This window comes from Gymnoscopelus braueri (genome assembly GCF_963280865.1).
Source record: "Gymnoscopelus braueri genome assembly, chromosome: 21".
Lineage (NCBI taxonomy): Eukaryota > Metazoa > Chordata > Actinopteri > Myctophiformes > Myctophidae > Gymnoscopelus > Gymnoscopelus braueri.
Genome location: NC_137623.1, coordinates 24551421 through 24568379, shown reverse-complemented (window position 1 = coordinate 24568379; position 16959 = coordinate 24551421). Strand labels below are relative to the sequence as shown.

General features: G+C 40.5%; 1 protein-coding gene across 1 annotated transcript in view; it reads left to right on the top strand.

Moving 5' to 3' along the window:
* Positions 1-16959, top strand: part of vipr1b (vasoactive intestinal peptide receptor 1b) — a gene marked incomplete at both ends in the record, with an annotated part of 75891 nt that overhangs the window by 25301 nt on the left and 33631 nt on the right. The window contains 2 exons of the mRNA XM_080417455.1: positions 5938-6035; positions 13431-13566. Of these exons, the coding sequence (XP_080273581.1) occupies positions 5938-6035; positions 13431-13566 (234 nt within the window). The remainder of the gene's footprint in view (positions 1-5937; positions 6036-13430; positions 13567-16959) is intronic.

The following is a 16959-nucleotide window of genomic DNA, read 5'->3' as shown; positions in this document are numbered from 1 at the left end:
TTAGAGAGCTTTTTTAAGTAAAAAAATTGCGGAGAATATAGCGCACAAGGAAAAGATGGCTGCCGTTCGTGTTTTGGACTCACTCGAACTCGCCACCTGATTGGCCAACGTAAGCTGTCAATCACAGAACAATGAGCGACGACGCTGATAGGCTCGGCCGTTTGGCATACACAGCCAATATTGCAGAAAGGCGGATCAGGCCAGACTCACTCCAGGAATCAAATAGAAATGAGATTTCCGGAGGGAGGGTTTACCAGGCTAGGTAGGCCTACCCCTGAGAGAAGAATCCGAAGCAGAGGGGGCTACCCGGGGTAGGGATCTAACTAAGACCAGTTAGTGTTAAGATGGAGCCATGATTTGAGGGTCATTCTTAAATCTAGCATTCCACAGTCAGAGTAGTGGCTGTGTGATCAAGCGCATTTTTCTCCTTAAGCGTCCCGAAACTGGGGGAACCAGATCATATAAACTTCCCCAGGTTGAGTACCTGTGAGCATCCCTCGCTCTGGGCAGGTAATCAAGCAAGTCGCTGTAGAAGGTATGAGGGGTATTGAGGGCATTGAGGTAAAAATGGTATTAGGTATTTATGACTTTCACTCCACTACATTTCAAAGACAATTATTCCCTTTTTGACTCCACTATATTTCCTGGAAGGGAAAAAGTACATTATGAATTAACCACAATTAAGCCCTATTTCTAATAGTGAAAATAACACAAATCTTCTCTCCTGTGGGTCCCTGGCACGAACTATTTTCAGATGGGAGTCCATGGCCATCTATATATAAATTTGGGGGTCTTCTGCACTAAAAAGTTTGAGAACCACTGAGAACCACTTTACTACACTAAACTTTGACTTAAGTACTGGGGTTGAGCTCTTTGTCCATCACATTCACTGGTGGGTGCTGTCATCAACCAATGCACAGGAGCTTCCTCATTACAATGTCACTTAACCAATTAAGTCCTGAGGCCGATTCTACAAATGCCTTCTAAATCAGCAGTTCTCACACATAATTAATAAATATTTTTTTCCCAAAACTGTTGTGTACAAGCTTGCGGTGCGGCACCAAGTGACACGCTGTGAGCTTGTATATCTGCTATTTTTTAATAGCCAACGCTAAAATTGAAAATGACACAGATGCATTCCTGGTTTTAATGGGATAATATAATAATAATAATACCGGTAATAATAATAATAATAATAGTAATGAACTTTGTTTGTACATACTTTTCAAAAACAAGTTTACAGAGTGCTTCACAGACATAAAAACCACAGACAAGCAAAGTGTGGAAAAAAAACGAAAAATATAGGTGGTTCAAACAAACAAAAACGAAAACGAAAGGGCAACACAGTCTAATAATGAACACAGAATCTAGTTGTCCATTCCTCTAATTAAATGCTAATTCTAATGAAAAAATTTAAAGAGTTTTTAAAGTGTCCACTGAGGTAGCCTGCTTAACTTACAATGGGACTTTAGTCCACAAATGTGGAGCCCTTGCACGAGGGACAAGGCTTGTGAAGGACTCTAAAAGGAATTTGATGTCCACATTTCTGCTGCATGTATGCTACTTCTACTGCAGGGGTTCTCTACTGCAGGGCCCCTGGGGGTCCGGGGACCCCCAGGGGCCTTAAAGCGGTTCAAGGGGGTCCCCAACTAAATTAGTTAATATAACATCAAAATCACTTTGACCACGTTTATCAGCAATAAAAATAAAATACAACCATGTCATATCCAAGTAGGGCTGGGCAGTCAACCGAAAATGATATCGAAACCTATACTTAACCAATAAGCGACTTAATCTTGCTCTTGTAGGTTAATCAAATAATCGAGAAGCAATTTATATATCAACAAATTGACACAAAATAATTTTAATACGTTTGTTATAATCCATTAAATCGATTAGTCTGATAAACCACTTAACCCTGTATTATACTGTACATCGTTGTACAAAGGTGGCGCACAAAAATAGTGAAAATAGACGATCTACAAGCTCACAACACGTCAAATCGCAACGTGAGTTTGTACAGTAGATTTTCTGTTTGTAGAGGCTATTTTCACTCCTATCCTACATGAGGAAGCTGTGTAAAATACATGTATTTTCATCAGACAATGCTGCCTGCAACCTTAGAGAAGCCAATGATTGCTCCATGTGGACAATGTGTTCCTGCCTGGCCTATGGTAAAGGCACATCATTATTGTTCAGCAACTCTATTCTTAAAGGTCAACGTATCACGTTGATACTTTTGGTATTCTGGGAATTACAGGGGAAAAAAGCTATTCTGCCTCGAAATGCGTCACCCTGATACAGAATGCTTCAGTCGTACAATCTATTATCTCTCCCAAAGGATCCTCCTTTGGGAGAGATAGGAAGGGAAGGATCTCCCTGAGGCGGATTCTGCAAATTCCTTCTAAATCAGTTCAGTCAGATAACTCTCGAAGAGACTGAGACCAATGATAGCTTGAGAACATTTAATTTATAAAATGTAAATACAAGTGTGAATATTTGATCTTGGCGTTCAGGCTCTGCTTATCACTCCCTGCTCAGCACATTAGCAGACAACCATTTAAGAGCAGGGAGATATAGATCTATAACAAACCCCCCGCAGGGGAAACAGAACCCTTAGGGAAAGCAGAGCTTACAGGTGGTGCTGGGGTGGTGGTGGGAGCAAACAAAGCGCATACAACATCAGTGGCAACACTGGTAATTACAACAGAAGGAAGTACAACTAGAAAAAGTGCTCCTCGGAGCACAGGTCTCCGCCAGGTCAGGTAGGCTATTGTGGCCTCCTGGTGGCGCTATAATAGGCCAATGTGAAAAGGGTGCCATTTCTTCTTAGGCCTTGCATGACAATCGGACACCGACTGTATTCATGATTTGAGGCATTTTGTTAAAAACATTTGTTTTGCTAAATTAGACCTGCTGGTGGCGCTATAATAGGGCAATGTTCAAGGGTGGCATTTGTTCCTCAACATAGTGCAAATGTGCGTGGAAAGTTTCACGGCAATCGAACGCTGCGTTCATGATTTGCAGCATTTTGTTCCAAACGGGCCACTCCTGCAAACTTTAGATGTTAATCTTAGCCAATCAGGATGGAATAGGAAAAATATAACAGATCCGTCTTGATCACATGACTATAGAGATCATGTCTACCGATTTGCGTGAATTTTGGATAAAATCTGAAGGAGTAATATCAAAACAATTGTTTTATACAAGTCGGCCTCCTGGTGGCGCTATGAAAAATGCAGGGCAAAGGTTTTTCCTTTGTCTCTAGGGACTGCGCATACAAAGTTGTACACATATTGGTGCAGTTATAGGTAAAAACACGAATCGGCCTGCTATAGCGCCACCATGAGGTTGATTTGAAAAATTTCAAGTGACATTTCTTCCTCTGCCTAGTGGAAATGTACGTGCACAATTTCACGGCAATTGCAAGCTGTGTTTTGTTGAAAAAGGAGCACTCCTGCAAACTTTGGAAGCCATTCTTAGGCAATAAATCTGAAAGACCCATTTCGTTTAATGACTATAGAGATACTGTGTACCTATTTGCGTGACGTTTGGACAAAATCTGTAGGAGTACTCTCAAAAAATATGTTTTGCAAAAAGCGGCCTCCTGGTGGCTCTATAACAGGCCCATGTGAAAAATGTGGGGCAGAGGTTCTGAATTGGCATCCAGGGAGTGTGTGTGCACAGTGGCGCTGTGATCAAGCCAACGGTGGCAGAGATTAGCTGGTCACAGACGGACGGACGGACACACACACACATGGACACACGGACGGACGGACGGACGGGGTGGAAAACATACTCTCTCGCCATGCCTTTCGGCCTGGCGGAGACAATGAATCAGGTGAGCTTAAAGGAGAATTTCGCCCGATGTTTTTCTTACCTTTTTTATGATGTTATGATACCCTGGGACGAATGGTACAGTAGAGAAAACTCCATCCCGGGTCTGCCGCAGTTAAAAAAACCACGCCTATGGGACTTGCTCTAAATCGCGTATTTTAATTGTTTTTTTCCTGAGATCTGATGTTCATAGTGTTAGAACACTATGCAACGTGTTTGTCTTGAATGTCCCCCACCGTAAGTGTCGCTTTTGCGACACTTCCGGCGCCCAACCGGAAGTGATTGGGCAGATCTCAGCAAAACAATTAATAAAAAGTAAAATAAGTAATATAAGGCGCGGGCGGGTCTTTAACTGTGGTGGACCCGGGATGGAGTTATGAAATTTTTCTACTGCACCACTCGTCCTAGGATATCATAACATCATAAGAAAGGTAAGAAAAACGTTGGGCGAAATTCTCCTTTAAGTAGACCGCCAATTGATCAGCTGCTTGACACGTCACATACTGTACATCTCCCAGCCCACACAGAGCTGCGCATGCGTGTTAACCCCTCGAGTGTATACTGCCTGAACTGACTTGCAGGCTACGTACGTATCATTAGTTCTCACACTTTAAAGATTTTTTTTTTTAAGTTCAGAAATAGCAGATGTATAAGCTCGCATGGCGGCACGAAGTGATGCGCTGTGAGCTTGTATGTCTGCTATTTTTTAATAGCCTACACGGAAATCTAGAACGACAAAGATGCTTTCCTAGTTTTATTGGGTTAAGAAATAACTATAGCAATGTCACAAATGTGGATAATGGACAAATACTGTATATAATTCAATTCAATTCAAACTTTATTCCAGACACACAGGGGGTCCATATGAGTACATACAAATATCACACAAGAAATACATAACAAGACATAAAAGAAAACATAAAATCATACATAAAGGCTGACTCTCCAGTGTTTACGCAGCCTGGACGAGTACCGGAGACAGCTCTTCCCAGAATTGACTATATCCTCAATAATACTGTTCCGGGACTCATCCAGGCGAGACATGAATCCATACATAGAGTGTCTTAAGAGAGCCCCACATGTTACAAACAAGTGACTGGCACTATGCCATCTAGGGACCTTAAGTAGTATCCTCAGGGCATCATTGTAGGCCACTTTAAGCCTCCGCATGCTACCTTTCTTGTATGTGCACCACAAGAAAGCTGTATACATGGGAGTGCAGAATGCTTTAAAAAGTGCACACTTGACAGGATCTGAACACATACTGAACCTGCGAAGCAGCATATTGGCCTGGGCATAACGTATGTGGCACTGCCTAGAGATATCTCTATCATCATGGAGATTGTCAGTAAAAATGTGGCCAAGGTACTTGATTTCCTGGCACACAGATAAGACGACTGTCACATCAGTGAAAGGCTGGGAATTCCTATTTCTTGTCCTCATGGCTTCTCAGTATCATGACACTACTCTTTTTTTGCATTTTAAATTATGTCATGATCATTGCCATAATTTGAGCATACTTACAATAGCTGTAACCCTCCACTGTATGGACTTAGAACGACCAGGTCATCAGCGTACATAAGGTGATTGATGATAAATCAAATCAAATCAAATCAAACTTTATTTGTATAGCACATATTACATCGACCAAGGTCGAACCAAAGTGCTTCACATTACAGAGCATAATAACATAGACAGGCATTGCTTCAATGTGTATGAAAGCAAAATGTAAAATACAATGAACAGTACATGGGAACATCATATAGGCTACATGGGTAGAGTTGATAGAGTTACCTATAAGACGTATTGCACTTATTTAATTCAATAGATAGATCATGTAAACATTTAATAAAATGGGAGACAAAATCCCCCCTTGACGAACACCATTATATATATTATATAGCCAAACTCATGTCCATTACCCTTCACCCATAAACTCTGAATATCTTCTACTCGCAATAAAATGTTTTGGTTTTGCCTGAAGTACTTTTATTTAATTATTAAATGTTTTTGTTTTAAGTTGAATTGCGTTGTCATGTCATTTAGAACTCATTTGATTTGAAGACACAACTTGACTTTTTGATGTTTTGTTGTCTGCAGGGGAAGTTCTTTTGGCAAGTGAAGATTGGCTACACCATTGGACACAGCGTCTCCCTCATGTCCCTCATCACGGCCATCATCATCATCAGCATCTTCAGGTAGCTACAAGCTTCAGGCACCCACAGTCAGTGGTGTACAGTAACTAAGTGCATTTACTTGAGTACTGTACTGAAGTACATTTTGGGATTTTTTTTTTTTGTGCAAGCACATGGCTTTCACTCCGGTAGATTTCAAGGAGAAATATTGTACTTTAGACTACATTTCTAGGAAGGGACCAAAAATATTATTGATTAACCACTTAAGCTCTATTTCAAATAATAGTGGAAATAGCCGATCTACAATCTAATTGAAAATGTCAGATTTTTTCATTTCAATACAGCAATGCATTTTTAGAAGAAGGCCGATGCACACCTCAAAGGTTGGTGACAGGTGCGTAGGACAAAAAGTGCATAATATTCAGTCGTACAATCATATTATGTTCAGAAGGGGATCTCTGATAATGACATCAAAGAAAAACCCGCACACAGTCTGGAACTGGAATCTAATCTATTGATGAAAACACAGCGTGTCTTCCCTGTGCAAACTGCAGTTAGTGCAGCTAAGTGTCATGACATCATCGGATATCCATAATTTCTTGCCAGAATATGAATTTGGGGGTTGGATCTGAGATGATAAAATCATTGCCTCACTGCCCTGACTACCAGTGGTGTTCAGAATTGATTTCCCCCCCGTAATCTTAGATCAGCAGACAAACCTTTACTTGACCCCCCCAGGACAAAGCTTGTAATGAAAGGCGATAGGGCATTCGCTGCTAGGGCTCCATTTTTGTAGAATAAACTTCCACTGGAAATTAGACAGGCCACTTCAGTGTCCACTTTTAAAAGTCTTTTAAAAACTCATTATTATACAATGGCTTCTAGCTAGAAGTAATTGACAGCTAGTTTTTGCTTTCACTCTAAATTAAGGTTTTTGTATTGTTCCTTTGTTTTTAATTCAGTCTCAATGACTGAATTATGTCGTGCTTGTTTTAAAAACAAGGCTCCAAACATAAATAAACTGGTCAGGCTACTGCTTAGCCTTACAACTCATTTAACCTCTGCTCACTTTGCTAGGGTGGGATGGCTCAGGGTAGAGGACAGAGTACAGCTACTTGCAATGGGCCTGGTCCACAAGATACACTACACCACAAAGACACCCATGTACCTGTCAAACTACTTCAATAACGTCAATGACGTCCACAATCACAACACCAGAGGGAGCTCCACAAATCACGTTCAAGCCAGATTTGGGTTTAAGGGATTAAATTAATTCTACTGCTATGCCACAAAAATGTGGAATTGTCTGTCATTAAATGTTTCGATTAATTGAGTACAAAGGACCCCAATGGAAACAAGCCATAGTGCTTTCTTGCGTTTAAAATCCTCTTAACAAACCTTGTATTGAACTGTACTTCCCTGTGCTTGTCTTTGCTAACTGTTAATAGAGTATTCAATCAATCAATCAATCAATCAATCAATCAATCAATCAATCAATCAATCATGTAGGCCTATGTGAAGCACTTTGTAAACTTGTTTTTGAAAGTGCTATATAAATAAATATGATATATAAATTATTATATTATTATTATTGATGGATTTGAAAAGTATTTGGGCCGGGATTGAGTTCTTTGGTCTGCTGGCAGCACACACTAGGGTACCGCATCTTGCCCGTCCTGCATCTTTTCCCCCCGCATACGGATGCTGGGATTTAAGTGGTTAATGTTCCTTTAATTACCCTCTTCAAAAGAGAACATCTGTGTTGTTATACAAAATCAGAGAATTTAGTGTAATTGCATTGTCGCGCAACAGGGGTTCTGCAGTCCTGCAGAAAGACTATTTGGAGGTGGTCACCCTGCTAGTGACAGCATTGTCAGAAATGTAAACAGCACGTGATACAGAAGGCTAAAAGGATGACACAAAAAAAGTCCTGGGGACTTGTTTCCATTGTGGTCACACAAAAGCATCAAAAGTAGCAGATATACAAGCTTGAAACTTGTGGATCTGCTACTTTCAGGAGTCATCACCATGCCGGGTTGTGAAGGACATTTTCGTCAAACTTTATTTTTGCCACGGACATGCAAGATGAGCTGCCAATAATACTACCAGAAACACATAGGCCTATACCCCTAAATGTATACTCCTGGACTCCTAATGATAGTATTTCTCAGTGGTATATAAAGTACTTGAAAGCCATACTTGAGTGAAAGTAACGATATGTTTTTTGAAAGTGACACCAGTCAAAGTTATATGATTTTAAGAAAATCACTTGAGTCAAAGTGTTAAAGTAGCTCACATTTCAATAAAGATGAGATCAAGTTGATGCAAATGAAAATTTTAATTTAATAAAATATCTAGCATTTTGACGATTATACTCGATGACCATTTTTTAGGTGAACTACTCCTTCAAGTATTCAATGTATCTGGTGTTAAAATGTATCAAAAGTAAAAGTACAAGTATCAAAAGTTATAAAAGTACAAAGAGCTTTTTACAGTACAAAGAAACAAATCAACCTGTAATGCACAGTGGCACATCAACATAAAAGCACAAAAGGATGAATTTTGAGTGCACATCAAAGGGAGAATTCTTCAGCTCCATCCAGCTATGTTTGAGTTTTGAGTGGATTTTGTCCATCATACCAAAGAAAGAATTCTCCATTTCCAAACACTAGTTGTTTGAAGTTCCATGGTCTTATCTTTTAGTTTTGAGTGGACTTTGTCCATCACACCAAAGAAAGATTCTCCATATCCAACCACTCATAGCTTTAACACAGTTATTTGTTTTCGTGGATTCTGTCCATCACACCAAAGAAAGAATTCTCCATCTACATCCACTTGAAGGCTTTACCTAGTATGTTTCATTCGGTAAATCAATAGTGTCCCGGGCTGACTGAGCTACTTCTCAATTAATGATTCATGAAAAAACAACCTTATCAGCCAGTTACTCAAACATAAACAACAAACAAAAGCCTTTCATTTATACGAACATGGAAATACTTTCAACAGGCCAGCTTCTCTCCACTACTCTTCTTACAAAGACACTTCTGTGCCAGGCCCCATGCACATATCACACACTGGAATATCTACTTCTTATTTTCTCAATGTCAAAATCAAAGCCTGTGCAAGATCATTTTTTCTATCGAACACCAAAATGCGTAAATGCAGTATATGAAAAAGGCACTAATAAGTCCTGGATAATTCAATATCATGATGATAGAGAGACAAGTAATTATATTCAGATTCTGTTCGATTAACAAGTTTTCCAATGATAATGTTGTGGAGTATAAGTATAATTTTCTTATTTTAAATGTATTGAAGTAAAAGTTGTTATATATAAACTCAAGTAAAGTTTAGATCCCCCCAAACACTAAGTATTGTAGCAAAGTACTCATACTTCTTTACTTCACACCAATGGTGTTTTTGCATTAATTAAATCAACGTCCTACTGTACCTATATATTCTGACGAAAACCTGGAGAGACAAATTTTTCGGCGTATGGACAAATCAATGACCCCTGACTACTTTTGCATTTTTTTTTTTTAATCCTGACGAGTAACAGATTTGGACATATGAGGTTTCCACCTGACAGAGCTGATCTACTGTAATAGCGATCTGAGTGATGAGTAAAACATCAGAGGTGAAATACATTTCCAGTGTTATTTAATCAGCTTGGTCTCATGCAACTTGACATGGGCAGAAACAGAGCACCCTCTGAACCACTTTTAACTTGGGGTCCCTGTTTTGGCCATGTGATGTGAGCTTGTAGATCTGGTATTTTTGCTGCGGGACAGGAGCGAAAGGGAACAAACTAACACTGGTGGCAGTTGTTGCTCAAAACGTTAGCACTTGACATTCATCCTCGGTATCTCTTATCAGTTCCTTGTCATTTTGGTGACACACTCTGTGGATTATGCTGTTGAAGCATTAGGGTATTAAACTTCCAGCGATATCTCTTCTACCTCTTGACAACTCAGTGATTAATTGTTGGCATCACAAATAGGATTACTAGGCCAATATCAAGTGAGATCGCAGGCTTCAATTGACAGAGTTCTCCCATACAAATCAAGTTCCAGATTCAAATGAGCCCTTCCCATGAAGGCAGTGAATTCCCACCCTAATCTGCTTCAGTTTCATGCTGTATATCCTTGTGTTTGAAATGTAAATATTTCATACTTAAAGGCATAGTATGCATCTTTGCCCTGTATACATAACAAAACAAAAAACTATATATGTATATATATATATACAAATTAAAATAAAAAAAAGCCCAATGGTGTACAAATTTAGTATTTTCTGCCATGTCAGCGGACACTGCAAATCAAACAGTTTATTTAAAGTTGTGCACTCCACCCAGAAGGGAAAACTTTACACTTTATTCTGAAGGGGCCTGTGATGAAATTCCTTTAAGTAACGTTGGCCGGTGTCCACGCTGCCACTAAAAGGGCAATAAATGTATCCTCTGGAATTTACAGCCAGCTTAAGGTGATGTGTTTTGTCCTTTCAGGTCAGACAAAATTGTTTTACTAGTGTCTCACACTGCTTTCTACACGGGTGTGTGCGTGTACGTGCGCGTGTGCATGCATGTGTGTGTGTGTGTGTGTGTGTGTGCGTGTGTGTCTTGTGAGGGCCAAAAAATCTACCGGTTTTGTTTGTTATTGTTTCTCATTATGTATGTTTTATATGGTGTTATTAGGGCGTCCTTGAAAAAGAGATCTTGCTCTGAATGGGCTTCCCTGAATAAATAAAGGAAAAAGAAAGAAAGAAAGAAATGTCCCCACACGTATAGTAGAATTTAAGAAACATTTGTGAGGAATTCATACAGCAGAAATGGTTCTTTTATGGTGATTTGATTTGGGCAGATAGGCTTACAATTAGGAAAAGATTCAGGTTGGGGTTAGGATTAGACATTAGGTTTAGGTTTAGAGTTATGTTCCGATTCATACTTAGTTGTACTGTAGGCCGGTGTCGGGCACCGAAAATAGCCGATCTATAAGGCACAACGTGTCACAGTGCAATGCGTTGTGAGCTTTTAGATCTGCTATTTTCGGTTTCATAGGGTTAAAAATGACATTCGTAAAACCTAAAATGTTGATGTCCTCAAAATGTTTATGTGAGCGTGTACGTGCGTGCATTAGTGTGTGTGATTGCACCGGGGCTGGCGCCGCAGCGACACAACCTTTTAATTTGTGTTTAGACTACGCAGGCCCTTTATGTGAAGCGAGCCCTTGACATGTATTAACACATCATCTCTGTCGGGTGGAAACCTCATATGTCCAAAACTGTTACTTTTCAGGATTCAAATGAAAAAACAGCAAAATTAGCAGATCTACAAGCTCAAAACGAGTCGCTTCGTGCCACGTTTCGAGCCACGTTTCGAGCTTGAGGATCTGCTACTTTTGATGCCTGTAGGGCATTCAAATATGGAGATAAGAGGTGTCTGCCCGACAGCAACGATATTCAACAGCAATGATATTATGACACCTTTAATTGACCTACCGTAGATCTACCATCCATCGACTTAAATGTTGTTAAATGAAGAAGTCTAGGACCCCCAAATTGATTATGTATTTGGTCGCAAACCCCCATCTGAAAAGGTTTTGTGCCAGGGACTGCCAGAAGAGGAGATTTATGTTTTCCAAACATTTTAGATATTATATATATATTTCAAAACAAAAACAAATAGCAGATGTACAAGCTCTCGGCGAGGTGACTGATATTTTCCTTCTAATGCAGTGGTTCTCAAACTTTTTCACAACTGCAACATTGCCCTGAGGCGCCCTGCTCTCCTGCCGGTTTTGGGCATCATTTACAGCAAAAGAGAAATTAGATGTTTGCCCGGGATCCAAACTAGTGAAAATATTCTTATTTTTTTTAAGTACATGTACTCGAGTACTGTACTTAAGTAACATTTTGAGGTAGGCTACTTTTAAGTTTCTGGAGTATTTCCATTTTTATATACTTTTACATCTACTCCACTAAATCTCAGAGGCAAATATTGTACTTTTACCGCACTATAATTATTTGAAAACTTTATTTAGTTCTCTACTCTGTTGATTTGAATTATTATTACAAAACATACATTAACCACTTCAGCCCTATTTAAACTTTGGATTTGAAAATAGCAGATCTACAAGCTCACAACGCGCCGCGATGCGACGTGTTGTGAGCTTGTAGATCTGCTATTTTCTAAAGATTTTTATACATTTTGAAAACTTGAAATGGGACATTCTGCATAATGAGTACTTTTACTTTTGGTACTTTAAGTACATTTTTAGGACAATACTTTTGTACCTTTACTCAAGTAGTACATTTTGAATACCGAACTTATTTCTACATGGTGGTATTGATACTTTTACTTAAGTAAAACATGTGAATACTTCTTCCAGTATACGTTGTACCAGAGGACATAATGAACTGGGTCGTTGTAGTCTTCATTCATGTGGTGAAAACAAAAGGATTCAAGGATATTTCAAAAGGATTTGGTTCAGCCTTTTGAAAGTCCTTCACTGCGCTTATTATTGAAGGGTGTGGAAAGCCACTCAATATGTATTCATACCACTCTAAATGGCTTCACACACACAGTAAAGGACCTGTAGAACTTAATTAAGAGATAATTCACTGTGAATTACTGCCCATTGTTACTCATTAACGTCAAGGACTCTGGATAATTAGTATGGAGACCTCTATTCTCCTGAATGTGCGTGTGTGCGTGTGTGCCTGTGTGTGCGTGTGTGTGTGTGGTATCTGTATAGCTGTGGTTCTCAAAGTGGGTCCATGGGGGGGGTCAAGGGGGTCCCCAGCTAAAGTAGTTAATACAGCATCACAATCATTTTAACCACTTTATCCATTTATATGCTGCAGACGTACAAGCTCACAGTGTGTCACTTTGTGCCATGCTGCGAGCGTGTACATCTGCTATTTAGATTAAAAAAAAAAAAAAATCTTTTACATAAATCTTCTCTTCTGGCGGTCCCTGGCTGGCACAAAACCTTTTCAGATGGGGGGTCCGCAGCCAAACACTTGTGGGGGTCCTTGACATGAAATGGTTTGAGAACCCACTGGTCTATAGGCCAGTGGTTCTCAAAGTGGGGTCCTTGGGGGGGGGTACCAGGGGGTCCCCAGCAAAATTTGTTAATATAGCGTCACAATAATGTTAACCTTTTATATACAAGCTCATAGCGCGGCACCGAGTGCCGTGCTATGAGCTTGTAGATCTGCTATTTTCTTTTAAATCGTGAAAATGTGTGCAAATCTTTGAATATATATATATTTTTAAAGCGAACGTTTGTAACTAAAATCTTTGCTTCTGGAGGTCCCTGGAACAAAATATTTGAGATGGGGGACCGCGGCCAAATACATATCATTGTGGGGGTCCTTGGCATGAAAACGTTTGAGAACCCACTGGTCTGCAGACTACTGTAGGTGTCAACCTGTCTTCTCTCTCTGTGTGCCGTATAGGAAGCTCCACTGCACCAGGAACTTCATCCACATGCATCTCTTTGTGTCGTTCATCCTGAAGGCCGTCGCTGTGTTCCTAAAGGACTTTGTTCTCTACGAGCAGGGAGAGGTGGACAACTGCTACCCAGGGACCTCCGTAAGTAATGTCAAATTGGAACCTGTGGGGTGGGCCGTGAGGGTATTGCCAGTGGGCCCCCAAATAATTAGCAAAACACTTATTTTATTGATGAATATAACATTAATTTAACCCATTAAGACCTGAAGCCTACAGTATTCTCCTAAATCCCAACAGTATTCTGAAAAACATATGTTTTTATATCAGTGGTGCTCAAACTTTTTCATGTCAAGGACATTTTTAACACATCGGGTGCCGATCACGGTCTGGACCGTGTTTTCACATAGTAGCGCTCTGGTGCCGTTCACGGTCTGAACCGTGTTTTCAGTCTTTTTGTTTTTTTCGTTTTTCTCCACACGGGCGGGGCTAGAGCAGCTCTGGGAGTACCCATTGTGATCCTAAGAAGGATAGGCCAAATGGATCACCGGAAACAAAAACATGGCTTCCATCCGCTTCCTGTCTATTTCCTTCTTTAAAACGCCTATATCTCCGAATCTGTTTCCGGTGTGGAAAACCGCTCATGCGCGATGCGCGATCCGTCCCGGTTGTAACTTGCGAGTGAAATGTTATGGTTCCAGGCTGTAGCCAGGGTCCTCGCGCTACATGAATGGATGCTTTTTTTTACGTGGATTTGCTGGTCGTGGAGTCTAGAGCTTTAAATGGCAAAGCGCAATCAATGGGGAGAATGCTGGCACCCACGGTAAGTTGTTATGAAAAAATGCTGGCACCTGATGTGTTAATAGCCAAAGAAATCTTAAAATGACACACAGTTCCCGGTCTTAATGGGTTAAAAAAAATAATGTAAGTTAAAAAAAAGTATTAGTATTTAAGTATTTTTTTCTTTATACCCAGGTTGTTTTCATTGTGATAAATAGGTATATCGATCCAAGCCGGAACACGGTCGATTGATTGATCATTAAAATAACATGCTCTGAAAAGGCACATGAGTCACGACCCACCCATCTGACCACTCAACACAACACATGTTGACATTTTCAAGTGGGCCCTGATCCAGAAAAGGTTGAGAACCACTTGAGTAGAGTCTGGGTTAGGGTTAGAGCTTAAGCTTTCTGCCCGAGCCAGTCGGGACCCGAGCGGTCGAGCCGGGCCTGGCCAAATTTGTAACATATTTGTCGGGCTTCGGGCCGGGCTGTACATTTATAGGCTACATTTCAATAGCAGTGCAGCCTGCTTTGTGGCCTTTTATATTTCGAGCCTAGGGCACAAGGACCCAGGAGCAACTGAAGTGCAGCTGCCGTCAGTTTGCAGCGAGCAGCAAAGCAGACAGACAGACAGATAGACAGCCTCTGATGAGACCGTGTTGGAATAGCCTGAAAGAGCGAGCCCTATCGATGGTCTTGAAGGGCGGATCCAAACCCAGGCGGTTGGATTCCAGCGCCGCTTCCTATTGCTTCACCAATCTATGTCCCCCCCCCCCCCCCGCCTGTGCACGGAACATGCTGACGTCACCAAATTTAGACCGACGCCCCTCTGCACTCTGATTGGTTAGGAGATAACAAGGTTTAGAAACCACCGTTCCTGCATGGTTCCCCCAGACTTTTTTTCTTTTGTAACAAAAAAAAACAAAAAAAAAGGCATGGGTTTCCGAGGCTAGTTTTGGAACTACAGAGACAAAGTTAACAGCCTTCGCCAACAGACTTTCGGGAAAGAGGCTAAGTCAAAATGTTTTCTACTGCCGTGTGGATTACCAGGTGTCTAACAACTACGATTTCAGATCAACGCCTTTGTTCATAAACGAAAATGAATGAAACTTACTAAGAGTTGCAAAGCGATCGATTGATCATTTGCTGCTTGTTTTAATAAATTAGATAGATTCCTTGGCGGCCAGCAACATTGTATATAAAAGCTGTTGAATGAATCCAACAGGAGTAAATGCAGTGCTGCAGGCAGCAGCTGTCAACAGTCTAGTCTGTCACTAATGAATCAGCGCACCTCCTCGCATCAAAGGCATTGCGCATTCCAAATGAATGTTAAATCCAATAGATAACTGCCGAGTGGGACAGTCACTTTGATAAACAGAATGAGCGCTAGTTCCTAGTTGTGAAAAGGTAGAATTGTTCTTCATGAATAGCCTAGCCAATAATATTTAATGAGGATAAAAAGGCTGCTGCTGCTGTTCATAAAAATGTCAGGCTTCTGGCTGGGTTAGAACCAATTTGTCAATTACTGTATGTAACAGGCTTTGAGTCGGGTTCAGGCTGACGTTCTGTCGGGTTGGGCCGGGCCAAAATATTTAGGCCCGAATCCGATCAAAGCTCTAGTATAGGGGTATAGAGGTAAGAATGGGGCAGAGGGCCTCACAAGTGCTGGGGTTTCAGAGACTGGGAGTATTATGAAAGTGATGATTTCACGCTATGTGGGACATAAAAGTGGGACAGCTATACTTTGTAATAATGATTTCCTGCAAAATCAGTGAATATCCTAAAGTGATCGATTGTTTCTACAACACTTCACTAATCAGAATTGAACATACAGAAACTATATCAACAGAGGCAACATGGTCATAACAATAAACCGGACATAAATCTATTCATGTGAGCCCTGTTTTTGTTTAGATTTTTCGACCAGAATTTGAGTCCTCTGTTAAAACATTGCCATCAGTCTCTAGTTTGGTGGGCAAAGTGTTTTTGCTCCCTTTACTGAAAAGACAGACTGAATGAGGTATTGTACAGTGGAACAAGACAGCCACTAATGCCACAGAGAGATGGATAGATTTTCTTTTCTTTTCACTGAGCCCTTTCTAATTGAATTAAGGGATATCTCTCAAGCGAACACCAACGGGCACCGGTAGTTCCAGTGAATTAAGGTCTCTCAAAGGAAAAAGATGGATAGATGAATAGCTTTATAACCAAGAACACTTACTGCAAAGTGTTTGCATACAGTCCCGTCTGAATATTTGCTATGGCAACGTTATATTGTTATATGTATATATTGTTTATTTTGTATTTGTTTTGTAAATTGACTTTGGGTACTATGAAAAGCGCTATATAAGTGTGATTTATCATTATTATTATATTCCAAAAAATGCTTCCTGAGAACTGACTTGTGAACCTACTGGTGTAAAGTCAAGTTATTTATGATTTGCCGCCACTTCATTTCAATATAGCATTTGACGTTTTGGTCATGTTAACTGACTGCATAATGTTTGCATGCAAACAGGGTGTCGAGGTCTGCCAGAATGGCCTTTGCTATCCGAGTGACTCCAACTTGGTAAACATGGCTTGGCACCTGACATGACAATCAGTGACAGGTGGGTCACTCCCGTTTTTTAGAATCCGCTGACTGCAAAAAACTGTGGCCGCGCACAACCTGCGTTTAACGCTAGCCGACCATGTTTTGGTGGGAGCGTGCCCTAAAGGAGTAGTTCACCCAGAACATTACACACCCCATGAA